General features: G+C 39.8%; 1 protein-coding gene across 1 annotated transcript in view; it reads left to right on the forward strand.

The window, feature by feature from the left end:
• ccser2a (coiled-coil serine-rich protein 2a) overlaps positions 1–27,597 on the forward strand; it is a 48,317-nt gene extending 20,720 nt beyond the window's left edge. The window contains exons 4-10 of the mRNA XM_069692981.1: positions 4,949–5,042; positions 8,416–8,530; positions 8,679–8,859; positions 11,769–11,834; positions 11,969–12,076; positions 14,654–14,800; positions 25,533–27,597. Of these exons, the coding sequence (XP_069549082.1) occupies positions 4,949–5,042; positions 8,416–8,530; positions 8,679–8,859; positions 11,769–11,834; positions 11,969–12,076; positions 14,654–14,800; positions 25,533–26,267 (1,446 nt within the window). The 3' untranslated portion in view covers positions 26,268–27,597. The remainder of the gene's footprint in view (positions 1–4,948; positions 5,043–8,415; positions 8,531–8,678; positions 8,860–11,768; positions 11,835–11,968; positions 12,077–14,653; positions 14,801–25,532) is intronic.
• Positions 27,598–27,862: the final 265 nt, after the last annotated feature.

A 27,862-nucleotide genomic window follows, 5' to 3' on the forward strand; every position in this document is an offset into this window, starting at 1 on the left:
TTTGGCAGTGACTGGCTATATTGTTCTCTTTTCCATTTTTGTGTTCCAATGTCTCTGATAAAAAAAAAAAAAAAAAAAAAACTGCAAGAAAGAAAAGAGGTAAAATAATTGTATATTAATTCATCATTGTCAGCCATCTTTATATTAAAATTGGGCAGAGCTCCAACTCAATGCGACATCTTGTGCACTCGACAAAATTACATGGTTTTGTCGTGTGCAAAATAAATTACTTTTCAAACTGTGATCATCTAATAAAACCTGAATTGTTTGATTATTTTTGCAAGTGCAAAATGAGTCCTGTGTTGACATAATCTGTTTTGTATTTAATCTCAAAGTCAGTTTATTTGTGAACAAGGCAATTTTTTATAATGTCAGTACATACGTTGCTGTACACAGCAAACAGGTTCAATATACTTTATACACTCTGGCACAGACGGTGTGTTGTTATTCTGCCAACAACACATACATCTTGAGGACCAAATGAAATTATGGAAAAGATAAATCTTAGAAAAACATATTGCTGATTCAAGGGTTCTCTAACTCCATTTTATTCTCTTCTGCAGCTGCCATTACTCATTAAACAATTTCACTCAGTGTGCCTCCTCCGCACTGCCTCTGTTTCTGTCTCTGAATATTTGCCTGTGAATAGGCAACAGAATAAACTATTTACATAAATAATGTTGCCATTTTTAGCAATATCTTCTTTTTTGAACACACTGATTTCCACCACTTTGCCAGTTTATTATATTCCGATAAAGATACAATAAACATTTTCCTCCAGGTGGGTCACAGTAAAAGCTGTCTAGCAATTCAGGGTTTATAATCGATTCCTTTTCCTGTGCGGCTTTCACTTTGACACATCTTGAAATGTTGAGTTTTAGTAGTTAAAACCTAAAGTAAAATTGAAAAAGAAAAAAGGGTAGAATTGATCAGAATTAATCAGTGATTCATGAATGTTTCTGTTATTAAAAGACACTTAGTGCTGTAGTGTAATGAATATGGAATGACTGTTGTACCAACGCAATTAATGCTGTAGGAGCACACAATTGAACAAGTTTGCCTCGTTCGTCATTAGGACAAGTAATGTAGATTTCACGTGCTATGTGTTTAGCCAGTATCGGTTTCAATATTTGAGAATTTTCCAATGACAGCTTTTATTTTAGGAATTTTAAGTGTACTACTTTACTGTTAAAGTCTAGCTTACCATCCCTTGAACCTACTCTTTACTGACAGGACGTCAATTTAAATCAAAGTTGAAAGAACTAAAAGACTTTGGGAAGAATATAATAGAAAAATCAAGATAAAAATTCATTCATTTCTTGAATTAAGATTTTATGGCATTCTGTATTTCTTTTATAAACCCTTTACTTGGTGTCATTCTTTGGATCTTTACACTCCACTCAAAGTTATCACACATTCGCACAGCAGTTGCCTTGTAATTCCTGTGAAAGCCAACAACACCAATGAGACTTTGCAGTGGGTGTACTTGACTGGGATTATCCTACATTTAACATATTTTACACTGGTTATAATCATAAAATAGAACTAGAAAATTGACTTTTTGTTAAAAACTGCCTGAGTTCCAAAGCTGCAAATTAGTTGGGTAGATGGATTACCATGACATGCGAAAATGATTGGAGTAGAGGACGTATCCTCCATCAAATCCACCAGCAAGTCCCAAGACATAGACTATAAAGAATTACATTGCTAAGTAGGGGTGCTAATGTCACACATGGGATACATTCTCTATTGCTCTCTCTCGCTCTCTTTCTCACTAACATGCACACGCACACGCACGCACCAAGCAACGGTTTAATATCTAAATCCAGCTCATTAAGCCCATCAAGACATTGCCATCAAAAACTAATCATCCTGAAAAAGGTATATTTTGTGTTTATTTCTTGGCCCCCCTCTGATGAGAGTTGCCAAACTGGGATCTCAGTGGAAACTAATGGCGGGGTATTAGGTTTAAGAGAGTAGCTTATTTCAAGTGAATTGAAAGAGAACAAGACCAGTCAATTTGAAACCGTTCGCAGATTGTTTACACGGTCTTATCTAAAGGTGAAATGTGTAGTTTTTAAAAAATTTTTTTTTTTTATGTTGTTCGATTGAACTAAAAATGAGCTGCACTTGTCCTTTTTGCTTGATTGTGCGCCATGAAGCCAATTTACATTAAGGCCATGAAAAATGTCTGCCAGATATTCTAAAAGATATTCTCAAAGAAAGCAACGTCTAGAGTTAGCGCTGTTATGAGCTTTTTGTATTTGAAAGTCTGTTTTGCAGACCCTTAGGTTGTTGGAGGGTTAACTATCAAACTGAGAGAAGTTTAGCCTCAAAACATTCCCAGGGATTTTGAAGGTTTTAATCGGTGTTTGTTCCAACTGTGTTTGTTTGAAGATTCAGCAGAGAGTGTGCCATGAAACAGAACGTGGCTGTTACGATTCTGAATGCTGGTCATGCTGCAGGGTTTGGTTTGTTGGAGCAAATGTGGGTGTCTGAAATGTGCATGTTATATGTCAAATTCATATGCTGGAAATCAAATCGTTATTCCCTTTGTGTGAAAACCATTGCAATGGTTACAAATCTAAAGCTACTGCTCAGTAGCTTCTGCTGCATTTCAATGATGCTTCATAACAGCTATTGATTTCACAGTTAAATGAGTCTCCACAAATCATGCAGTTTTTTTTTTTAAATTTACTATTCAACAAAATAGTTCTTTAAACTTTTTCTGATAGGATGAAATTGTAATCCATCATACTCAACTTGGTGATGATAACAATATAATACAATAGTTGATCAGAGTGTAGGTTTCAACTTTTTGCATCTTACGCAACAACTTGTCAGCAGAGCAAAAAAATGACCTTCAGGAAACACTGAGTGTTCCTATTGAACATTTCCTGTTATGCTATCTCAGTTATTAACCGGCTCTGTGATCAGGTCAGTGCCAGACAAGAATTCCATACATTACTACTTTGGACTGTGTGAACACTTGAGGACTATAGTGGCCATACACCATGATCCTATTGACCACTTACATGTTCACTCACTCCCCTGCTGAGAGATTATCCTCAATTTTTCAGTGCTCAAAGCTATTGTGTCCAGTCAGTGTGAAATTATATTTCATCAGCAGGTTCACACTGTCATATAAGGGCAGAAAATGAAAGGGAGGGACAGAGACAATGAGTAGGTTGTGAATAGAATGAAAAAAAATATTATTAAGGGGGTTTGGTGCCAATTTTATAGAACTGATGCCCTACAGGGTGCAGTACAATACAGGGATAGAGGGTAGCTGTAGTTCAGCTGGAGGAGCTGGCTGTGGTTCAGTCCCTGGCTCATCAAGTCCACGGGTCCTGAAGTAAACACTAAACTACAATTTACTGCTATTGTCTGTACAGTATATCAGAACAAAAAGCTGCTTTGAATATAAACAGGAAGAAGGTGACATCATGTTAAATGTTACTCAACATGATATGATACAATACATTTCCAATGATGACGGTATCATGACTCATCACACTACATTGATTTGCCTTTTTTTTTTTTTTCAAGTTTTGCAGTTTTAAAGACGAACGTGATTAAATAATGAGCAGTTATGCACACAAGATGTGGACATTTTAGCATCATCTTTCATAATGTAACTGATGCAATTTCGTTTTAAGGACATGAGGTGAATCATTATGTACTGAGCTGTAAGTTATGTCAAATACCTCAGTACACATCAATACTCTGACTGAGGACTCCCAGCAGCTGCTTTTTGCTACTTTTTTGTGTTTATAGAGAATTTAAGTCTTTTTAACACACACAGGTCAATTACAAACAAATGACAGGAACAGTAAGATTATAGAGGACATGCTTCCGGAAAAAAGAGCATCCCTTCAAGCAAAACTACTCTGTTAAAATATTGTTTAAAACAATGTATCACAATGTATTTTATCAAATATTTGTCTTACTTTTGTTAATAAAATTCTTATCAGAGGATGGGAGTTGTAAGGTTAGAGAAGAGAGCAACAGCGTGGAGGAAAAAAAGGAAGACAGAAATCAGAGGATTGAAGAATTGAGGGAGAATAAAACCGATGAGACAGGTTGATTTGTACACAGACTTCAAAACAACAAAGATTCCACCCACGTCTTGGTTGATAGGATTTGAGTGACTGCAGAAGTCTATTTTGTTTATTCTAGTTCCATCATTATTTCTTCTTCATTAAATCTGAAACACTGAGTACCAGTCAGTTATTGTGAAACACGCAAAATATTCAATAATGACAAATTTTACGCCTGTGTCTTATAGTCAAAGCCCTGTCAATTTGGTTTCGTAAAGCACAAAATTGGCTTGAAAAATACAGCTTTGAACTATTGATTCTTTCCTTTGCTTTTGGGCATGCTTTGAATTATTTGGGAGACAGCAGCACAGCAGTCAGACTAGCTGCATATTCGGAGTCTGTTATGAGGGGTGTTTTTGTTGGGTTTTCAAAGTGCTCTGTGTTATCATTATATAATTTGGTGATATTTTTCCAAAAGCCTATTCTGATTTCTGTGTCTTGATGCATGGAATTAGAGCATCTTCTTTTTGTTGTGCTGCTGGAGTGAGATAATCATAGTAACATAGAAAGATTTCATTGATAGTATCGTATGAATTATTCTTATTAATAATGAAAATAATTAGGGGATAAATATAAATACTAATATTAAATAATAACAAGTACACCAGGGTTTTCCAGTCAATTTCAAAATGATTGTGGCTCTAATAGTTGCAGGCAAAGACCGCATCTCCATGTTTGTGCTCTTGTGTGTTGTGTGTACATGATTTTTCTTTCTGAGGTTATTCAGAATCTATTTGGCTCCTGATATTTCTCTCTCTGCAGTTGGTCGTGCACTCATAATACGTCCATAATATTATCTAATGCCCGACAATGAAATGAGTTTTACCTGTAATTTTTGTGTTTTTCAGGATATTCTGAACAACCTGGGCCCTCCGGGAACTGGAGAGCTGGATGATGACGACCTCATGCTGGATGTGGACCTCCCAGAGGACGGCTTGCATGGTCAGCACCCACATATACACACAAGACCTAATGTAATTGCAGTTATCCTCCCCAGGATTTAAATTTGTAAGGTTATTCTATGGCCATGACAAAAGCTGAGGTTTCATTGGTTGGAGGTTGTCCATTATTTTTGTACAAGCGGATACCTCCAGGAAAGCTGTTGCTGATCATAATTGTAAATTAATGCATTACCAAGGTCAGAGCTTTCTATTTCCAGCAGCACCCTTCTTTGGCTTGAATAAATTGAATCCTGCTTTGCCTTGGGTGAAGATCTGCCTCTGCAACATCCATTAAACTCTTTTAATGGATACTTTGTTATTTATTATGTATTGCTAGTCTTTTAATATTTGGTTGTTGGAAGAGTTATTAAAGTACAACTCCATGGTTGTCATACAACTGAGTTTGAACAAAATCTATTCAGTTAACTTTCAGCTGTCTGGCTCTGTTTATGTGATCAGGTGACTCAACCATATTGCGTATACATACAGTACAGGCTCTGTCGGATTAGCCTATACATGTGTTTCCCATGACAACAGCAGTATGGTGTTAACATGATTAACTTGATAGCTTAATATTCACACATTACATCACCCACCTCCAACTTGGTATTTTATCTGGTGAAGTCTGTTGTAGTCTCCGTCACCCATTGTCACTTTGCAAATGTAATCAAGTGTCAGCCTCTTTAAAATTGAATGAAATGGCTTCTTTGTCGGTGTTAAAGTAATCAAGTCACAATATTAACACATGATAACAGTATTGACAACGTTACTGTGATTCAGATAGTGTTTGTCACATCTATGAGAGGAGTAAGGGAGAGGAATAGAGGAGGTGACGATTGAATTATCCTGTCAAAAGAGATAAAGCATTTTAAGATGTGAATTTACCCTTGTCAGTCTGAAAGCCAGCACTATCAAAGTAAAATTCACGGATAAAGGATTTAATGTACTAATTAAATGTGGTCAGACTCTGACAGGCATAGCATGCTCAAAACAGGCTCCGTCAGCACCATAAAATGCAATGTACAGGTGTGGATATATGCTGTCATGTGGACACACACACACACACACACACACACACACACACACACACACACACACACACACACACACACACACACACACACACACACACACACACACACACACACACACACACACACACACACACACACACACACACACACACACACACACACACACACACGTATCTCACTTAGATTTATTGAGTCCAATGCAACAGCGTTACCTTTGAAAGCGTTTTTGAAGGCCATAATGTTCAGCTTTTGTGGAGGTTTTGATTCATCCGAATGGCCATTTTTGAGGTTGCTGTTTGTGGGGCTGTTGAATTGCTTTCCGTTACACTTTTAATATATAGTTTACCCTCATTGATTAAACTACAGCCCCAAAACTTACCATAAAGTTGAATCAACAACTCTCTAAAACAGCTTCAACAGGAACTGAGCCTTAGTTTGAGCTAGGAGTGCCTAATAAACTTGCGACTGAGTATACATTGTCTGTAAACAGTGATCTCCTTGTTTTTGAAACTGGGAGACAGAGAGAGAGAGGGAGAGCAATGCTCACTCTGAATTTGGACGTCATCTCTTCCTACTCCTTTTTGGGAAGCGGACATATTTATAGCCCTCTATGTCATGGGTAGAGCTCATGTCATGAGAGGCAGAGTGAAAGCAAGACAGGCTGAAGAGTCACGTTAGACCCAGCCCACAAGGCAGGCCTTGGGATGTGGGATAGGAAAGGGTGTTTCTTCTGAAGACACCCTGACTCTGGAAGAGGAAGAGGGAAAGGGGGTAAATGACAAGATAAAAAGAGGAAGATAGAGGGGTAGAGCATTATTTTCATCCAGCTGTTGGGTCCCTTTACGGGGAAAGAGGCCCCATCTTGCCTCTCTGGCCTCTCAGCTGGTGACTTCCTAGCTTGGACTCGAACCAGTCAGCCCAGCTGCTCTCTCACCACCGGGACCACAGTCCTCTTTCACCAGCCCCAGTTCCTAGGGAGTTCCCAGAAAAACAAGGCTGTCAACAAAGACCGGGCCAGGCAGGGTGGGAGCCGGGTTGACTTTCTGTTTGGCTCTTTTACAGCTCGTCAGCTGACTGGACGAGAGGTCATTTCTCTTCACTCTCCGTCTGAGTTTCTTTACCCTCATGGATTTTTTTCCAGTTGGAATATATTCACATAGCTGTTTAGAGGACTTTTTCTGAGCTGAAAAAGAGTCATCTGCAGCAGTTAAGTTTCCTGGAATGTAACAGTTCAGCATGAAACAGGCTGTCTGCTCCTCTGCTACGTGGTGACACTGGGTAAAGTATTTCAACCACCACTGCTAAATTACTTGGACAGGGTCTTTCAATTTGCCAATATTTCTTCATCTCTCTTTTTCTTTATCTCATTTTCTCTCTTTTCTTCCATTCCAAAGAGTATCTTGCATGTAGAAAGTCAAGGGTCCTTTTGATTTCCTGGGGGTTACGCTCTGTTAGTTGTCAATTTTGTTGCAGTCATGGTTCATTTCACAGCTAGATGCTATTGAGTGTTGCCAAATATTGTGTCATTTTACCTCCTTTAGAATGAAATGGCCTGTCACTGTGTGTGTGAGCAAGCGTTTGCATATGATGGTGAAGACAGTTGAGACAAACAGAGAATGAAAATGAGGCGATTATGATTTTTATGCGGCTATACAGTATAAGGTATTCATACTAGTTGTGCACTGTGTGACTGTGTAGGTGCACTTGTATTTCCTATGTTGTGGGGATGTAAATCAACTCTCAGTCACACTGAGGGGACTTTTCTCCCTTGTAGGGTCAAAAAGCAAGTTTTAGTATGAAAACACGTTTAACGGTTAGGTTTAGCTTAGGGTTAAGCAACAGGGAGAAATGGTCTGGGTTAATGCCTCAGAAGTCTCTAGTCTAAGTCTCTAGAAAATGAATTTATCTCAAGTCACTTTGTCACTTCAATCACTCTGCAGTCATGAAAATATGACTGTGTCTTTACCTTAGAGTTGTTGTTGAAGACAGAAAAAGGGTAGCAACAACATAGATAAGCAAATGCTGACCTTTGCATTTTACTCTTCATCTCTAACCACAAACACAACAGCATAAACTGGAGTAATTTTCTTAAACTTTTATTACCTTCATCTTTAAAAAATTTCCCCTCGGGGATTAATAAAGTATATACCTACCTACCTACCTTATTTGCATTTAGAATATTCCACTTCCACTCACTTTATCAATTTCCAGGCAGGACACATCGTTAATATGTTTTTTTTTTTTTAAATTTGTTTTATCTCTCACTTGCATCCTCTCTGTTTCAGACATACATTTAAGCTTCTTTACTGTCTCACTGTGATCTGAATTGTCTCCTCTTAGACATTGACAGGATGTCCCATACTGAGCGCCAGGGGCGGGCAAATCGGCAGGGCCAGGGGCAGCGGCGTAAACATTACCGCTGGAGTGGACCGGATCACTTCCACAATGAAAGCAGGTTGGTCAGACTTGAAAAAATGTTGCCAAAAAGAAGGAAAATCAACAAAATACAAATATACATATACTGTAGCTGACATCACCGTGTGTTTCTGTCTCCCTGATTATCTGAGACTGTTTCTCTGTTTGGCTTTTTGTTTTTCTTTTAGGGGTCTTGTCTTCCAGCACTATGATGGTCTCAAAGCTCCAAGGATCTCTTCACAGCCCGTCCCACCTGAAGACAGGCAGCACGGCTACACGCCGATGCTGGATGAACTCACACTCGAACACATGACTCAGGACTGCAGTTTGCTCAAGAACCAGCTGCTGAGGCTCAAAACATTACTACAGGTTTGTCCCACATTTGCGGAGAGATATGAATGAACAAAAATGTATATGCATGCATTTACCAATGTATGCACACACGTGTCCATTTGTATGCACATACAGCACAGTACTACACTACAAGACAGCAACTTATGTATATATTAGCCATGTACATGCACAACAACTCGCACATGTATTTGTTCAGTATGCTTTTTGTTCAGTGACAGAAACCTAATTTTCTCCCGCTGCATATATTTGTCATTCTTCTAAGGCTGTTGCATCATTCTATGTCACACACAAATAGCACGCAGATTATGTCACCGCTCTGAGGTTTATATTTTGGAATTTATAAATAGGTCACACATTGTTCACTGTCGAGATTTTGGGTTTGATTTGTCAATTAAATAGAACTATGTATCAGTTTGCCAGACGGATGGTTCTACTAATCTTACATTTGCCTGAAGTATCACCGTACTCAGGTTTTACTTGTTAATGTAATTCCACTTTAAGTAATTTCAGGTTTTTGAATGTCTTAATTGGTTAATAAATCCCATCATCACATACTCCACTGTGGATATGTAGTGTATATACAGAAAAAAAGATGTTTACACAGATGTCTATAAATAAGAAATTAGTGCTGTTACAATGTCAGATTTTCAATACACAATTCTTTTGGTCAAAACAATTCACAACAATGATATTATTCTGTTATCTATTGAAGTTCTTAATACATTGTACTGGTATTAATGATAGGTGGCAGCATACCTCCTTGGTGGCAAGTCCTGCTCATTTTGAAACAGATTCATGAGGAGGAGCAACAGTTTAACTTTCGGTATTAATAAATATTTATTTGTACAACCCATTTAACATGCAACAAATGTATGAATAACCTATAGACTTAGTTGATCAACCCTGACAGATTCATCCATCATTACAACAGACTGTTGATGATTGTAATAGCTACATATGCCACCTTCCTACCTTGTGCAATTATGGCTTTGAAAGCATAGCCTTTTTAAAAAAAATTTTTATCTTTGCCTTTATTGGAATGTACCCAAACTGCATTAATTATTAAAGAATATATATTCTACCCATCAGGTAGACCTATTTATTTTAATGGCTTTATTCTCAAGTGTTACAAAGACGGAAGGTATGCTGGGAAAAACTCATTTGTTTGTGATATGTCATGGAGAGGGGCATCGGGCGCAATCACAATTATATTACGCTGCAGCTCACTGGTACTCGAAAAAAATATATCACCTAAAGAAACATACGAGGTTGTGGAAAGAACGAGGGGCTCTCTACTTTCATGAAAGCAAATATATTCATGCTGCCAGGTCGGAAGGTGCTATATATAATCATATCAATCTTTCTAATTGGAAATACTTCAGGACATGTGTGTCCCAATTCATCCATCTGGTGGCCTCACTCTTGGAGCTATGTGTTATGGAGATTTCGTCTATGTTGTGCACATGGCAGCTAATGTAAGATAAAAAAAAAAACAATGCCACTTTCTGTGTTGGACTGCTAATTAGATCCATACTGGTACTGGATTGTAAACGATATTATCGTGAATGTGAAATTTACATTCTATCAAAATCCATTTCTAAAGGATCGCTGTTATCGTCAATACCAGTACATTGTGACACCCCATTAAAAGATTATGGGCAATATCCTTGCCAGTGGTTTTAATGTATTGGACAAGTCTGACAGCACTTTTTAGAATTATAGTATTCGGCGCTGAGAATGTGTGCATCTGTACTTAAGTGCTTACATGTTTGCATGTGCTTATGTGAAGCTGATCACTGAATAGATCCATCTCTGTCAGTCAGATAAAATCTACTCAAGCGGAGAAAAAGATAGGGTGACTGGAAAAGAGCAACAAGAATTTTAAGATATCACATATAGCACATATAGACATGTGCACTTACATCGAAGATGGACATACAAAAACTGAACTCCACAAAAACACATCCTAATCTATGTAATCCCAAATGCACAGAGTCACGAGCACTTTAAACTGCACACTGTTGAACAAAATTCTCTTGAATTCCTTGACTGAATTTAACCGGTAGAGCATCAAATGGGATTTTTGGTGTTTGCATTTAAATCAAATGTCTCCTTTAGATGAGTTCATTGTGTTTACTGCAATTAGTCAAATGCTTTGGCTGTATAGCCTCAAGAGGGACAATATTTCTATTGGCCCGTTAGTAACTCCGTTCTCAGTTGTGTTTTTCTTTTTTTGGTATGATGTTGAGTTCAAGGCAGCAACATTTAGATGAGCCTCCAGCCTTGCTCAACTCTAATTGATCTTTGCTTTATTGTGCTTAAAGTCAGACATCTAGCACAGCTCTGTTTACACCTGTGGGCTCTTTAATGGGGATCAAGTAGAATGTAGTGTTGAAATGAAATTTGTATCAGTTAGTGGACTTGCACAATATTCGTTGAATACCTTTTTGTGACTTTTGGCCAGATAAAATATCCAATTTCAAGGCCTGATAACGTGTTACTGCCATTTGTCACAATTATGTGACAATGTATTCACTAAATATGGAAATTGGGGAAAAAAAAAAAATCAAATCATGTAATTGGGGTGTACACAAAATACAATCTGGACCTGCTTTGATTATGAATACCCAAGTGCTGCACATATTTAAGCAGCCACCAATGTGAGGACATTTTGTGGATTCAATAAAATGAAATTATGGAAGGTTCAAAAACATCATCTGGCTCCGGTATCATACACTGGTGGCTGACAATTCAGGGTCACAGGAGTATATATGCTAAAGAGTGAAATGATTCCACTATAGTGAAATATTGCTCTCGAGGGATGCCGGAGGCATTGTCATTGATCCAGCACTCTGTGTACTCTGCCTTGTTGTGCGTGCACTCCCTCCTTAGTATGTCTCTGTGTGTATTTTGTTTGTTTCCAGCTTGAGGACACAGGCTCTTCAGCAGATGTCCCTGAGGATACTGAAGACAATACCACTACATCACAGGTAACAAACGTTACCTGAGGTAGACAATGGTGAACGACCAGATACTGTACATAAATATATTTTTCTCCATTCTGCCAACTGAGGTCGTCTCCTACCACTGCAGCATGCTGTACTCTGTATGTGTGTGTTTTCAGTTGGAGTCGTTAACTCAGGAAGTGCAGGTGCTCAGAGAGGAGCTGAGGAGTCGAGACAAGACCATTGCACAGCTCACATTGCAGCTACAACAGCAACATCAACAAATGGTGAGTGGACGTGAACAGGACGAATATCAATTTTAGAGTTGGTGATTTTGTAATATTTAGCAGTTTGGAGTAGTGCAAACGTATGTGAAAGAGCCCGTGTTTGCTCGTCATGTCACCTGAAAGAATCTTTATTTGCTGTTATGAGTGCCTGACCAAAGAGGGTCAGGTGTTGGAAAAATAGGGTTCTGTTAATGATAAGCTGCAAAACCTTCACATATCATCACACATCTTTTTTTGAAGTGTCTATGAGTCTCAGAATAAGAAGAAATACGGTCGCTCTCTTCTCTTCAAATACATGATCAAGGCTCGCACATAGTGAATGTGAAACATGTAGAATATCAATACATGCTCAACGTCTTGAGTATTACAAGGTTCTCGGCGCGTCTTCCTTGTACATCAACAAATAGAACTACAATAGCTCCAGTACTCATGTTTACTTATTGCTTTCATGTAGCTTTCATGTGCTGCAAGCATGCAGCTTCTCCTCTGATAGTTCAGCCCCTTGACACCAATTCTCTTCACAGATCAGAGATAGGTAAGTTATCTGGGCCCGGCTACAGCCTTCCATTATATTTTGTTTACACCAATTCCAGGTTTATCAGATCAAAGGGGAAAGTATGAAAAGACAGAGAGGGACTGATAAAAAATACACCATGCGGAAGGAGAGTGATATACATATGGACTTACTGTTTAGCTTTGTATTGGTCAGAGAAGACGGACTGTAATACCCTTTGCCGTAATGGGACTTTGATTTCTGGACTCCAACATGCACACCAGTGTGTTACTCCTTCTCACCGACAACTTCTGTTTTGTTTTGCCTTTAGCTGGCTTCATCTTCATTCCAACATTCATTAGTGTCTTGACCGGGCTCCCTTGTTAGCCAAACAACCGTATGCCTGGCTGACATTATTCAAATGCCCGCCATATCGAAATAAATACCAAAATGCCAAAGCAAGTCTTGTCCGCCAGCCCTGCTGCCGCACGCTATCCTTCCAATTAGAATTAGTGCCCACCCACAGTGGGTTCTTCAGCCAGCACAATATTGTTGCACCTTTACCCTCAATAAGCAAAGAGAGTAAGAAAATGCTCAGACATGTTTTCAGATCCGTGGCTGACTTTAATGAGTGTAGAGGTTGAAAGAGGGAAAATGTTGGGAGGGAGTAAAGAGAAAATAAGAAGAAACAGAGATATTTTCTCTTCTGAACAACAACATGAAAAAGAATTCAGAAGATAGTGTATGTTATCTTAGTCTAGTCTGTTAGCGGTATTGTGCTGAACATCAATAAAGCCAAAAATCAGAGACATAAATATTGGATTAATTTAATGTGCTGACAAACCCTAAATTTCTGACCTTTTATTTGTCCTTAAAATATAGATGAGACATAATATTAAAGTTGGTAAAGAGTCAGGTAAACAGAGGGAGATGAAATATGAGAGTGAAACTGCTGAGAGACAGAACCGGGGAACAGCTGACTGCATCGCACATAATGGAGTCATGAGAAAACAATTGAAGAGCTGTATGGCAGAGAGAGAGTCTATTGCAGTGTGTGTGTGTGTGTGTGTGTGTGTGTATTTTGGAGGTCTAAAGGGAGCGAATGGTGGAGAAAATGAAATAATGGGAGGGAGAAAAGAGGAGCTATCAAAGACAGAAAATGATTTGTCAGTCCTACGCCACATAATGCAACTTTGGATGCTGCTCCCACCGCTGTTGAGGCAGACTTGCCTCGTGATTATGCGCTCATCATGTTCGAGCTACACTGAAGTTTTCATCAAAGCTGGCAAAATCCGAGCAATTTCTGTCAGCCTTGCAGCCATACTAGAGAGAAAATGTGAGATTTAACACTAAATTCCTAGCTTACAAAATGATTTAGTTCACATCATTAGTTGCCCTGACATTCCGGTTTCTGACAACATAGTCAGTCAATTGTGAGTTAACAAAAAGGTCAGTCAAAGTGGTTTGTCAGTAGAGGCTTGGATTGATGGAAAAAAAAAAAAGAGGCAATATTGGTTGAACATGTACTTAAAGTAAAGTGAGTCAGTGATTTTAATTTGCTGCTTTTACCATGTGAAGGTAATTTTACCCATTTACAACTTGGTCTTAATTTTCTTTAATATTTCTCGCACATCATTTTCATGACTTTTTCTTCTTGCTCTAAAGAAAGTCGACCTAAGTACCTACTGTATCTGTTGAGGTTTCAAGCCATTTATTATTTAAAAGTTGAATTGAGGTGAGTCTAATTGCACAATGGGTGTTGTAGTGAAAGAGGCATTCTTTCAGTACCTTTGGGCCTTTCTACATTTTCCGTCGCCGAATTACATTTGATTTGATAACTGCAAAGTGGCAAGCTTTTATCCAGAATGATTGCAGAGGTAGAAGTGCTCATGGTTAAAAATAGAATAAATGGTACAAGTTATTGTGTTCTTTCTTTCTTTCTTTCTTTCTTTCTTTCTTTCTTTCTTTCTTTCTTTCTTTCTTTCTTTCTTTCTTTCTTTCTTTCTTTCTTTCTTTCTTTCTTTCTTTCTTTCTTTCTTTCTTTCCTTTCTTTCTTTCTTTCCTTTCTTTCCTTATTTCCTCAGCCTGCTCAGGATCATCAGGTCAGGTGTCAGTGCCACCACCAGAGGGCTCCCTCCTCACTACGACAGAGCGACAGGCAGATGGACAAACGGATGCAGCGCCACTATGACAAGGCCACCCAGACGTACTGGAGACCACCCAGCCATGCTGTGAGTCCAAACATTTACAGCCTTACTTCAAAGTATTGTTATATAGAAGCACATTTGGTGCAGTCGCGGCCATCACACCTCAACCTTTACAGCACATTGGGATAGACTGGTGACTGATTGAATGCAGTATGTTGCATTAGTTCTGTCAGCTAGTTACCATTCCTCTGCTGTGTTTCTTTTTAATTTATAATTTCAATTGATAAGAAAAAAAAACAATGCAAGTGTGTTTGCTTTGTACAAGTTACAAAAAAATAGATAATAAAAAAAATAAAAAATCCATTGAGTCCTTTTCCAGTCATTCCCAACTGACAATACCGTAGAGGGTTAAGTAACTATAGCATGTCGTCTCTAAGGAATATGGTTTGTTCGGTTGTCAGTGTTTTTTGTCACACTTTCTTCCACTCTTTATTAAGAGAGCCAGATCTCGCCGAACAGATAGTTTGAAAGGCTGGTGCTAATGTTGGAGTGGAGAAGAAAGAGTGAGGGATTTATGAGAGGAAGGAAGTAAGGACAGAGAGAGAGAAACGGGGAAGAGAGATTGATATGTGTTCAATGTGTTCAGCATCATGCCATAATAGCATGCTGTCTGGCAGCCAAGTATTGATTCAATAGCAGGAGTGCCACAGGCAGGCTGCCTAGTAAACACTCCCCTAATTGACCTGCTCTCAGCTGAAAGGGTGACACACACTCACACACTTACAGAGGCAGACATAAGCAGTATGAGGAGATTACATAGAACCAAAAATATGACACCAGAGATATCCAGTTATTTGCTTTATTGCAAAATTTAAAAAAAAAACTATCATGATTATCAATAGTGGTTAAATGTATGTTTTAATGTAGTACACAGACTGCAGATGAAAAATAAAGGATGAAACAAGCAAGCTCATGAACTACAATAGATCCCTGCTCACCACAAAGCATATGGTTTAATAGTTGCCATGGCAACCATCAAAGCAGGGCTAGTGTTCTCGATGGGAATCATCTCCATTGAGGGAATATCTATCTGTGACCTATGGTACCTGGTGAATAATAACACACTAAAACACAAAACACAGTCAGTTTGTTTTTCTGCCTTTCTCTCTATTCTTTATTCTCCTATTTTTAGACAATTCCCAAGATCTTCCATTTTTTTCTTCCTTTAATCTACTTTACTGTGTCATCACCAAGGTGGAGACCATTTCCTGCACTGTTGCAGCATTGTGGAGATAAACACATTATTTTCGTGATATTTTACTCTTCTGAACATTCAATTGCTTTTAAAGGTTACTCCGAGTTTTCTGCTGCATTTCTAACACGTTAAAAGAAAAGAGAACACAGAGTAAACAAATAACAGTGAGAAAGAGCTTTTTCTTGGTATCACGTTAACAGTTTTCACACCTTCAGCAAATTTGGGTAGAGTACGAATGTTCATCTTATAGTGCTTGATGTCATTTTAAATATATGTTTTGGTGGTTTGAGCTTTTTCACACTTGCCATTTATTTACACAAATATATATTTTCTTCTCTACTTACACATTCATCGAGTTTAACTGTCTTTATTTCACTGTTCAGCACTCCTCCTCACACACACATATTCATAATCTGGTGTCATCTTTATTTATTTTTTTTCCCCCTCTTGCTCTCTGAAATGCCGTTTTCTGTTGATTTTCTTCTCCTCAGACATTTAAAGTGCTGCCAAATCAGAGGTCTGGAGTAGCTCTTGCCCTCTGATAGTATTTTTGGATGCTACACTGAGAGGATCAGGCAAGATTAATTTTGATTTCAAAGGGCAATAGCTGTAATTTTTTTTATAGTGTTATAGTTGATAGTTGATACATAGTTGATAAGTAGCAAAAAGGGTAAAATATACAACCAGGAAGTTAATGGTTGTCCAATGTTTTGCACATGAACTTGTGAGGTCTGCTGTGCTTTGAACTCAGATTAAGGAGTATAACAAAAGAGGAAGGTCTCGCCTCTGACCCTTTGACATGGCTATTTAAGAGCTTTTGCTTTTTGATGTGCAGTTCATTATTCATGCAGCATCTTTAAGCGGTTAATATATTCTCCTTGCGGCAGCCATTCATTCCATTCATTTTCTCTCAGAAACCAAAACATTATGGGCTGGCGCTCGGAAGGCTGCTTTAACCCATCTTCTCACGCGTCTCCTGACTTTTTCCCAGTCTGTGGGAAGGCTATGGCAACAAACTGCAGCCGAACCAACCACTTTCGGCAGCTTCTCATTTTCAATCCAATTTTCAGTCCTAAAGCGTGCTCTGGAAAAAAACAGAAGTCTCACAATATGGGAATATGCCTGTCAGTGTGCAAAATGCAGACAAATATTGGACAAGCTTGTCACAGCAGGATGCACATGTAGTGTGACATTAGTAACTGCTTAAATATCACTTTTAGAAAATTCATCTCTGTGAACAGCTCCCCGGAGCAATCACATCAGCAGAAATGTTTTTCTCCGCTTCCTCGTCCTTTTGCAACAAATATAACATGAGCGGTAGGATTTTAGTAATTTCAGATGTAGCACAATAAAAAGCAACACAGCCTTGCATGTGTTTGTTTGGGTTTTTGTTATTTGTGTGTGAGAGAGACCTTGATTGTCTGTATTTGTGTGTGTGTGTGTGTGTGTGTGTGTGTGTGTGTGTGTGTGTGTGTGTGTGTGTGTGTGTGTGTGTGTGTGTGTGGGATGTGCCACATGCATCTGTTGTACTCAAGTGCAGGGCACACTCAATGTGACTGAACAATGAGTTCAGTCGACGGAGGACTGGGGAGCCGACCTTGTTAATAACCCAGATAAACAAACACGCAGATGAGCAGCAGCAGAGAAACAATGGCAACACAATAGGCAGTGTTTCATCAGTGGCAGACAAAGTATAATTACAGCTACCCTCCTACACCTTCTCTCCCTCTTAAACATCCTCTTCTCCTTCTTCTTCACCTCCCTTCATGTCTTTTTTTTTAATCACTCCTGCTCTCTCACTTTGCTATTTTCTTTCTTTTTTCATGATTCAGTGATTTCTTTCTCCACTTGTATTTATGTCTGTCAAACTTTCTGTGACATTGCTACTCTTCTGGACTCCTTACTTCAGTTTTAGTTCCATATATTTTCTGTCACTGAGAGAAAGAGGCCCGAGAAAAGGGTTAGTGATCAGTGTTAAGTAGTAGGTTGAAAGTTTTCCTCTCTCAGATCCTCTCCACCACTATCCCCTCCGTCTGCCCTCTTGCATCACAAACACACCATCACAAATGCACACTCATTACCACACACTCTGTATGCCGGTGTCATCTTGGACAGGTGTGGATTTAATTGCCAAAGTCAGTGAAGTGAGACATTGTGACCAGACCTGAGGTATTAACTTTAGCCGAATATGTAAAGCTCTGTGTAGTGGATTAGAGGATCTGAGTAGAGAGAGAGAGAGAGAGGCTGTTTAAGGGGCACAAGGGTGTCTTCTAAATACTGGTGTTATTTGATAAGACGGTTGTAGGATCACACAGAACAACTTTTACTTGACTTACTTGTCCTACTTTGCAAAGTTTCAACCATCTGCTTTGGGGAGTCTGCACAGAAGAAGGAGATTAACAAATCCTGAGAGTGCCTTTCAGTCTGAGAAGGGCCTCTAGTGAACATACTAATACCATCAATACTAATATAGTAGGTATTTCTGTTGCGGAGAATAATGTTCCCACACATACTGTCCCTTCAATTCTTTGTACATTCTCAGATAAATGCCATTCAAGCAGCACCCATAACAAGAAAATGTTAAGCCCTTAATAAGCTCCTACTTTTTTTTAACCACACACTGGAAGATGACATGGGCAAAGGAAACATTCTTCTTCTTCTTTTGTTTCCCAATTGATGCTGGTCCCTGAACATGGTAATGTGAGGTTATTATATTTTGTCCTTGTAAAAAATAATTGTCACAATGACTTTGGGATCTTAAAATAAAATAAATAAAAAAAAAAAAAAAAATCACAATTCTTTGTACTATTAAACACGCATTTAACTGCATGCCACCTTTTAAAGAATTGAATATAGATCATTTATTCTCAGACACTTGGTTTGCCACTACTTTCTTTTTTTTTTGCTTTGTTTTGAAATGTCATCTGCCAAATTCACTTGCATTGCAGTTACTATCACTGCTAACTCTATTGGTATCCCTGAGACTGTTGGACACAGACATGTGCTTCCTCCATTCCCCTGTCAGCTTTCCTAAGAGGGTGCAATATGTGAGTGGAGCTTATCCTCCCACCACCAGGACCATAGTTCAGCCTCCACTGTGAAGGCCCAGAAGGAATGAGTGCAGCAACAGAAGCGAACCCTCGCTCACTTTCTGCTTGCATTTGTTGGAAACAAACTGAGCCCGAATTATTGTCGTCAAATCCAGGGTCTCTGTGCAGGTGGGCGATAATTTTAAGAAGTTTTGATGACATTGAAGGATTGAATATTTCCATCTCACTGCCCTTGTGAATCTCTGTCAGGCCTTCAATTTTACAAGGATGGAAAATGTAAAAAACTGATGGGATAAACTGCTGCTGACTTCTGAAGCTGCCAGATGCTGTCAAAATTGTTAGAGAGGCCTCCAACATACCTTCTTGATCGCCCAAGGTTTTCCTCTGCGCCAATGAAGCCTCAACGGGAGGCTACTGACGAGACCTCCCGCTGAAACATTTGGTGGTGTTCAAGGAGGGACATGGATGAGAGCAGATCAGGGAAACTCATTCTTTCCCCCTCCAGCAATCACACTAGGAGGGCTCTGAAATAGCCTGGGCTGGACCTGCTGAGAGGTTACAACCATCCCTTTGTTGTCTTCTATCTTTTCTCTCTCTCTCTGTGTCTCTCAGATTTGGTGCCTCTCTCTTCAGTATTAGTCTTATTTGAGAGGAGGCCTTCTCCACGACTGAGGAAGAAGTAGCTGCTTGCTTAATCGCAACATAAATGTGGTGTAAAGAGAAGGGCTTGTATTATTTCGGGTCTGTGTTACAGATACTGGTCAAAACAAATGTTTAGATGGCAGCATCATTTGGGAGACTTGGGCTTAAATATGCATTTGTGAAATTTGACTGTTTATGTAAAAAGTATAACAATTACACAGTCGGAGGAAAAACAACATGAAGATGATCAGAAGTCACTGGATAGTGGACATTTGGCAGGATAACGAGAGTGATATTAAAATAATCTCCTGGGTTTCTGTGGCAGAAGTTCTGTGCTTTGTTTCATTCGACATGACATTTCTCATCGTTCTCGTTGAAAATCCCACTGACGCACTGGTGGCACAGTTATCACAAACTTGTCATGTAACACCAGACATTGTCCAGAAGACAGCAAGTACAGCATACAGACATCACATGTAAGTGTAAGGCTTTCGGAAAACACCGCTGATGGAAAGAGTAATGCCTGAACACGGGTTTCAAAACACAAGCTCATTTAAGAGGGCCACTTATCATGTCATGGTTTTTCAAATCCACTCAACCTTAATTGGAATTGAGCATGGATCCACAAAACATAACATGACAAAACAAAACATGCAACCTGGGATTGAATATTTGTAGCTTCAGTGAATGTACAGTCTGTCACACTATCACAATTAGGGACAGGAGTATATTTCAAACAAACTGCTTTATTTAGTCTTTTCCATTAACACTAAAGCTGCGTTTTTATTGCAACAAAGCACTGAGTTTAGCAATGACATCGGTCTCCGTGTGTCACTATACTCGTGCATGTCTGCCTGCGTGTGTTTTCTGTTGTGTTAATTGGGCTATCCATACTCATTAACAGCGTGTTTATGCCTGTGAGTGTTGTTTTCTATGTGTGTGTCTATATATTATCTATATGTGTGTGTGTGTGTGTGTGTGTGTGTCTGCGCGTGCGTGCGTGCGTGCATGTGTTCTGGTATGTCATGCCTTTTGTCCTTTGTGTTTTTCTCTGCGTAGGGTGTGCTGCCCACCCCCTTGCTGTCCGCGTGGCAGGCACAGCACCAGGGCTTGACCCGTACCAGCGTGCCCCAGCGCAGACAGAGTGAGTCACTAACATCCTTTGCAGCCTCCTCTCTATCTTTCCATAACACAGCATATCCAAGGGTCTGATAATAGCCTGAAAACAGACAGATTTTTGTCTCCCGTTAAACCCCTCTAATCTGCTGAAACATCTCTGTTCCAGTTAATAAGAGTGGGGTTTTTTTCTATTTTTTTTTTTTTTTAATTAATTTTTTTTTTACCTGTGCGGTTCCAGGGCTGTTCATCCTGCATGTCTTGTCTCAGATTAATTTGGAACAAGATTAGAAACTTGCAAAACAGTTTTGGTTGTTTGTGTTACTAAACATAGTCTGACCTCTTGTCCATTTAAAAATATATTTCCTGGTGTCCTTTTCCAGTGCCGTCATTATACAACTTCCGTCCTCATTTGATAGTTGTGTTTAGTCAGGAAATGACAGACTTTTGTCGTCTTTCTCAACCCGGCCAATACCTGCATTCCTAGTCCCAATGTTAGTACCATCCATTCTTTCTAGAGATTAATTCAATGATAATACTTTACCATAATTTGCAATATGCTTTGAATTATGTCCCCCCTATCAGAGAATGTATGTTCGGTTTTTGAACAATAATACACAGATGGTGTGATCTTAGCTTTTGATCTAAGTGAGGTCTGAAACATTTTCTGAACAACAGTTTGACTTCATTGAGAGAGTCGGGACTGCAGAAACAATGACAGCACAGTCACAACAACTCACCTGTGGCAGTGAGTTCCATAGAAAAGCCTTTGTATTATGCTGCGCTGACAAGTTAGCAAGTAGCGGAGGCAGGTAAAGAGAATGACAATTGGAAAATAGACTTCGGAAAATGCACAAAAGTGAAGAGCACAAAATAAAGAAAAATACAAAGAAAAGAACCCTCATTGTGTTCCTTTGATCTCTCTTTGGGAGGCTCAGCTTTGCATCTAAATGAAAGGTGAAACAAATTGTGGCACAGGTGTATATTGTTTTGTATATTTCAACTTATTTCAATATAAAATGCGCTCGTGTTTATAGACTATTTTGACAAATGTGTGAGTACCACCCACCCTTCAGTCAAAGTGCATTTTCTCAAACCAGTAGATTACAAGCTCTAATTAAGCAAAACACTGAATAATAAAAGAAGGTCTGCACAGTGGGAGAAAAAAAAAAACGTAGGAGGAAAGCGGTGATGACACTGACGCATACGGAAATATAGTCAGTATGCTTTCATATTTAGATATATGATGAGAAACTGGAAGGAAAACGAGTGTATTTTTGTTTCTCTTGATAAAGCACTGAAGCTCTGACCCCCCGCTGGGAGCACTCGCGGTAAACAAACCAGCAAAAAAAAAAGTTTGTGCTCGTAATAAAATCGTTCGAATAGAAAATAGAAGCGGAATTTTAATGGAGGATAATTGCGTTTTGCCTTAACTCGGTTTGTTTGTTCGACTAATGTGGGACCTTCTCTTGCAAGCATGGGCTTGGCCTTAATGTTGGATTCAAAAATTGATCAGGTCCAATAAGTATCTGTCCGACATGTTTGCAGACCTCCTGTTCTCTCTTTCTCCTGCACCTCCTCTCACCCTCTCTCCCGGTCATTTAACCCATCTTCTGTGCTCTGTTTCTCCGACATCTGAAAATGAATCTCCCATATTCTCTCTCTCCTGTACCTTTGCCTCCTCATGCATAAGGAGTGGAGCACCTAGTGCAGTACTTCACTGACACAGCGTGGTACAGTAACCCTTTCTTTCATGAAAAGGACATGCTGCCCCCTCACACTCCACCTTGTGCACGCTGGGTGGTGGTTTCCAGACATGTGGCATGACAGAAGCATGTCCTTCTACATCTGTGTTTGCATGATTTGATTTGGGTTTTCAGTTTTGACTTTTTGTATCTCTCCTTGGGACTTCGGCCTTCTCCTCTTATTGGAAGAAAATTTGGGGTTCGCGGTGAGACTGTTTTAGTTGCTGTTTTTTTTTTTTTACGTGTTCTTTGTTGGGTTTTGGGAATTGTTTATCCTTGTTTTTGTGCTTCACTTATTCAGTTTGGTTTTTTTTTTTTTTTATTTCATCCTATCAAATTAAGAACTGTTATGCATGCTCTGGGAAATTGCTCTGTGTGGACTTGTTTTTCTATATTTTATACGTTCAACAGGTGCTTCATTATTCCATGTGTTCATTTTCAATTATGAAGTGCATCAAAGGAAATAACATTTAAGAATAACCCTGCATTAATTGACGCAAATGCTTATTTACTGCCGTCCTGGGCAATCGCCTTAGGTCCATCCCCACTATCGAATGCAGTTAAACACCAAAAAACACAAGACAAATCTGAGTAATCACACATCGTCATGCTCTTTTTTACAGCTTATATTTAAACACAATCCACCACCCCAAATGACAAGTCTAATGAAGCTTTGAAACGGAGTGGCACCATATTGACAATCTCATCTCCTCATGTGCTGCAATCACACTGTACTCCCACAAAGTAAATGAGAATTATTTACATCCTTTCACATTGTTGCATGTTGCTTCTCTAATCACAAACAATTTCACTCGGTGAGAGAAGCAGGAAATGAGATTGATTACGGTGAGCCATAACATCTTCCAGGTGTCACAAATTGGCGAGTTCTTTTGTTTATACTGGTGATTTTGCTGAGTGAGCAATCTTGGCAATGCAGCGAAGGACTCAGAATGATTGCTGGTAATTATTAGTATCTGTAGCAGACAGCTGTACATGCCAATAATTACCAGCTGTGACCCTATAGATCCGGCATGCTGCTGTCACTGACTGGCTTTTTACAGCTGGGACAGCCAGAGATGTATGCAATCATTTCAACGTGCACAATTAAAGGTGTCAAATGTTTCTGCCGTTCTCATGATAATGGAAGTGTAGTGGTAGGCTGTATTTCCCATGAAGCACTCTGTTCAGACTTAAGGACAGCACAAAGCCTGTGTTTATAGTGTTTCAGTATGTTTTTCTCTGTTAATGAGACCGCAACAAAATAGGTTGTGTTGATTCAATTAATTTTGATAAGTTACATTGCTGTAATTAGTCGATTGTGTTTCAAACAGTGGGCAGTCAGCGGGAAGTGCTCAATCTCTCACGCTGAATCACGATAGCAATGGGATACATCCGAGATAGGAAAAACAACAACTGCGCATCCCCATAGTTTGAGTGGCGGCCCAATCAAAGCTATTGTGAGATGCAACAGAAACTTTATTTTTTTTTTTTGGGGGGGGGGGGGGGATTTTTCATTGACAAACTTTAAATATATAAAAAAAAACATTTTCATTTTTGAAAAGGAAAGCTGACACTCAAGAGGTGTACAAAAGTTTTATAACAGGCCAGTGCACTCATTGTGACAGGAGACCAGGAGATGGAGCTGTGGCCTCGGACATCTGCACTACTCACACTCACCATACAAATGAGTGATGGTAGAAACAGACACAGCAGCCTGACCAGTTCAGCTATATATATTCACGTCCTTTGAGATCCTTTTACTTTCAACTCACAGCGATTATGTTTCTGTTGAAGCTGAGCTGAGGCCTATTTAGCAGCTCTAGATGGTTCAAGGTGGACTTCGATTCTACAAGTTCTGCTAAAAAGACAGAGATGCTGAAAGGCCAGTCTTCTGATTTCTGATGGTGAAAAACAACAATGAATGCAGGTTACAGTTTTAGTCACGAACTAAATGGGCAAATATTAGAAAATATCATAATGCATTTTTATTGATGCTGTGGCCACAAGCTGTTTACAAAACATACTTTAAATCTGATAACATATCCATATATACAGGAGTTGAATATTGAATTTTTTCTGATGTGGGCAACTTCTGCGAGTCTGATAGCTATAATAACTGTTGTCTATCTGGTCTTATAATCTGCTGTTTATCTGAAAATGAGGCTCAGAATTGTTTTGGAACTTTTAAAAGCAAAACTATTACAGTTTTACTAAGTTGAACAACCCTGCAAAAATAATACTAAGAATCTGTTTGCTTTTCAATAGCGACATCTAAACAATTAAACCAGCAATTAAACAGATATAATATGAACAATTGTGTCTAAGTCTGAATACAGGAGTGTTGAAAGAAATGCTAAATCTGTGAAGTCAAACGAGTTTTTGCCTGGTTTTGTCAGAGAGGGTGAGGTGGTTCAGCTCTTTGTTGTTGCACTGGATGATCCAACGTGCTAATTTTCACAAAGATAGTAATTTCTGAAATTCTGTAAAATATTGTATTATATCATAGAGATCGAAATACCATGCAGCTCAACAGCTCAGCACGGTCTTACACAGACATTGAAGTTGAATGAGTGTTTTAAAGCCCCTCTGCTGCAGCGACCACAAAATGACTGAAAGACTTCAGTAGATTCCAGACACTCACATGGCAAGGTTATTCTTTTCTGTTTGCTTTTAAATGCTGAATCAGCGCTTCCTCTGTGCATTTGCCTCTCCCATTCTAGGAATAGTTCACTGGAAACCGCCTGTGATATTAAAGAGTAAAAAAAAAAAAAAAAGTCAGAGAAGAAAACCAGATTTTTCAGTTTGCCTTTTGATGCAGAATTTCCTTCTCAGCAGCAACATATTCAAAAGCACGAGTTCAGTGGGGATTAAAGGCATTAAAAAGGGCGAGATCTTTTGAAACGGTTCGTTTCTGGAACAACCGGAGACCCTACCCCATTACACACTGCCTGTTTAAGGATTTTATTTTTTGATCTCACTGGTATATTTTTCCTTTTTTTTCTCCGCAGCCTCAAATACTACAGCCTTTCAACCGCAGTCCCAACGAGCCCCTCCACCTGGTAAGAATAGTAAAAACTCCCCCCACCGCGGGCCGCAGTGACCTCACAAGGAGTGGAACAGACGAAGCAACTCATATAGATGCTGACCGCCCTCTCGAAGGTCCTGTGGCAGATGAGTCTGGGCCAGCGGCCCCTGACAGGCGTACTCATCTCCCCAGCACCAACCTGCACTGCCTGGGTTCCTGTTCTCCACAGGGGATAACTGCCAGAGACAGTCCAGCATCAGCTGCTCAGTCTGCAGCACAGCATGAGCAGAGAGCCCCCGCTGTGACGCTGCAGAACTCTGTCACTACTAGATTTCCTGGTTCGACTTGCCCTCGCATGCTGCAGCCTCCTCGCCTTCACAAGCACGTGTCTCTCCCTGCGCTCAAACCGGGGGGCGCCGGTGGCTTTGCCTCTCTGAAGCCGAGGTGTTCTTTGGGGCCCCTGGCTCTCCAGACCAAGCAGCTGCCGCCTCCATCCAGAGGCCTTCCTTGCTTTAACACTGGGCCCCAGGCGCAGGCTCCAGGTCTGGGTCGTACTTCAATGCTTCAGCCTCGAAGAACATCAGAGCCTTGCAGGGGCCCACGGTGCCCCAGCTCCGGCCTGGAGGAGCCCGACCAGGGGAAGCTCAAAGTCTGCGGGTCGGCCAAGATCCCGATCCCTTTGAGTCGCTCCTGCCTCCCCAAGCCAAAGATTCCCTGAGGGGCTTAAATCCGCCCATCAAAACTTCAAACTGGAATCCCTCTGACATTGATATTCATCCCCTTCTCCTCCCAGCCACTATAACAGTCCGATTGTTTTACTGTTTGAGTGTCAAAGAAACAAACACTAAGCTGCAACCCTTATGAACCTTTCAGGGACTGCCTGTGTCGGCAACATTGGTATTGTGACTGCTGTACAGTAGTAATATTTCTAAATCAGCTTCCACGACTTCAGCAGGATTGATCAATACATAGTATGTAGCAGGATCTTATCTTCTCAACGACGCACAGGGATATATTACAGTTATCAGATTGAGGCTGTTTTATAGAAGAAGAGAAATCCAATATATTCGCTTTGCACATGAATCCTGCAGATGGAAGAAAAGAGTGTCACCATTCAGAGAAGTCAGCCTTTTTTTTTTTTTTTCTCTCCCCTTTCATAATACCCGCTGGCTAATGTCACAATTTAAAGTCTAAGTTCACTTGTCCTCACACAGCTGTGCTTCCTCTGACACACGGGTGCATTTTGGTTTTAAACATAGAGGTGACATGATTGTGACATTTGCTGTGTAATATAAGGCTCTGGGGAAACAACAGAGGCAAGAACAAGGAGTGGGCAGAAAAAGGCCAAGAAGAGGAAGTGAAATGGGGTGGGGGGCTAGAGAAAGAAAAGTAAATTTGTCAAAGTGCTCTGGAGCTGTCACTTCCCAAATGAATATATGTGTTTGTGTAACTGTGTGTGTGTGTGTGTGTGTGTGTGTGTAGGAAAATAAGAGACAAAGAAGAAAGCAGCTCCACACTGCAGGTGCACACGTCCCTACAGTTCAGTACACAGCGTTTACATACTGAGTGAACCTTCAGACCCTGCGCATACGAGGAAAAGGGGTCGCACACCTTCCGTGTAAATGCGTCTATAATGGAGGCACAGGCCAATAAAATACAATACCCCGCTGGCGGTGGCGCTATAATTAGGAGAAACTGTGCGCGAGTGAAGGAATTATCTTTGCGCGAGCACTCGCAAAACACGCCGAAGCGTCTTGTTACGTCGGCCCGGCTTTTCTGATCTTTTAGATGAATGGCGTGATAAGCGAACGGAAATAAGATAAGAGGCACGAGTCAATGTGTGTGAAATAGAATTTATTATCTGAGATGGAAAACCCTTACAAGAAGACAAACGCAAAGAAAACAATCAGTCGGTAATGTGACTTAATGTCGCTCGGTATGAGTTCAAATACATTTGTCAGGGAAAAAAAAAAGGAGAACTTTTCAAGTGAAAGAAACTGAAAATGAGTCCCCTGCCTCCTTTTAACACATCATGATGATTTGATGGGCTGGAGGGGGATGGGGGGGGGGGGGTCAAACTCAGGTTGAGGAAAAGTAAAATGTGGTTTCGTAAATAAGAATTTAGGAGTCAAATAAATGACTTGTGACTACCGACGTTTTTTTTTTTTTTTTTTTTTTTTTTTTACATTGTACACCGACTTACTTGGAACCGACTTCACCCTTGATCGCCCACTCGTGAAAACATCAGCTAACAGGGATTCATTCAAAATGTGAAGCTGCTGCCTGGTGCAAATTTGTGTGTGTGACAACACC

This window comes from Brachyistius frenatus, unplaced genomic scaffold (assembly GCF_029030835.1).
Source record: "Brachyistius frenatus isolate BFR_SWC_R1_liver_20210118 unplaced genomic scaffold, ASM2903083v1 Contig_13, whole genome shotgun sequence".
Taxonomy (NCBI): domain Eukaryota; kingdom Metazoa; phylum Chordata; class Actinopteri; family Embiotocidae; genus Brachyistius; species Brachyistius frenatus.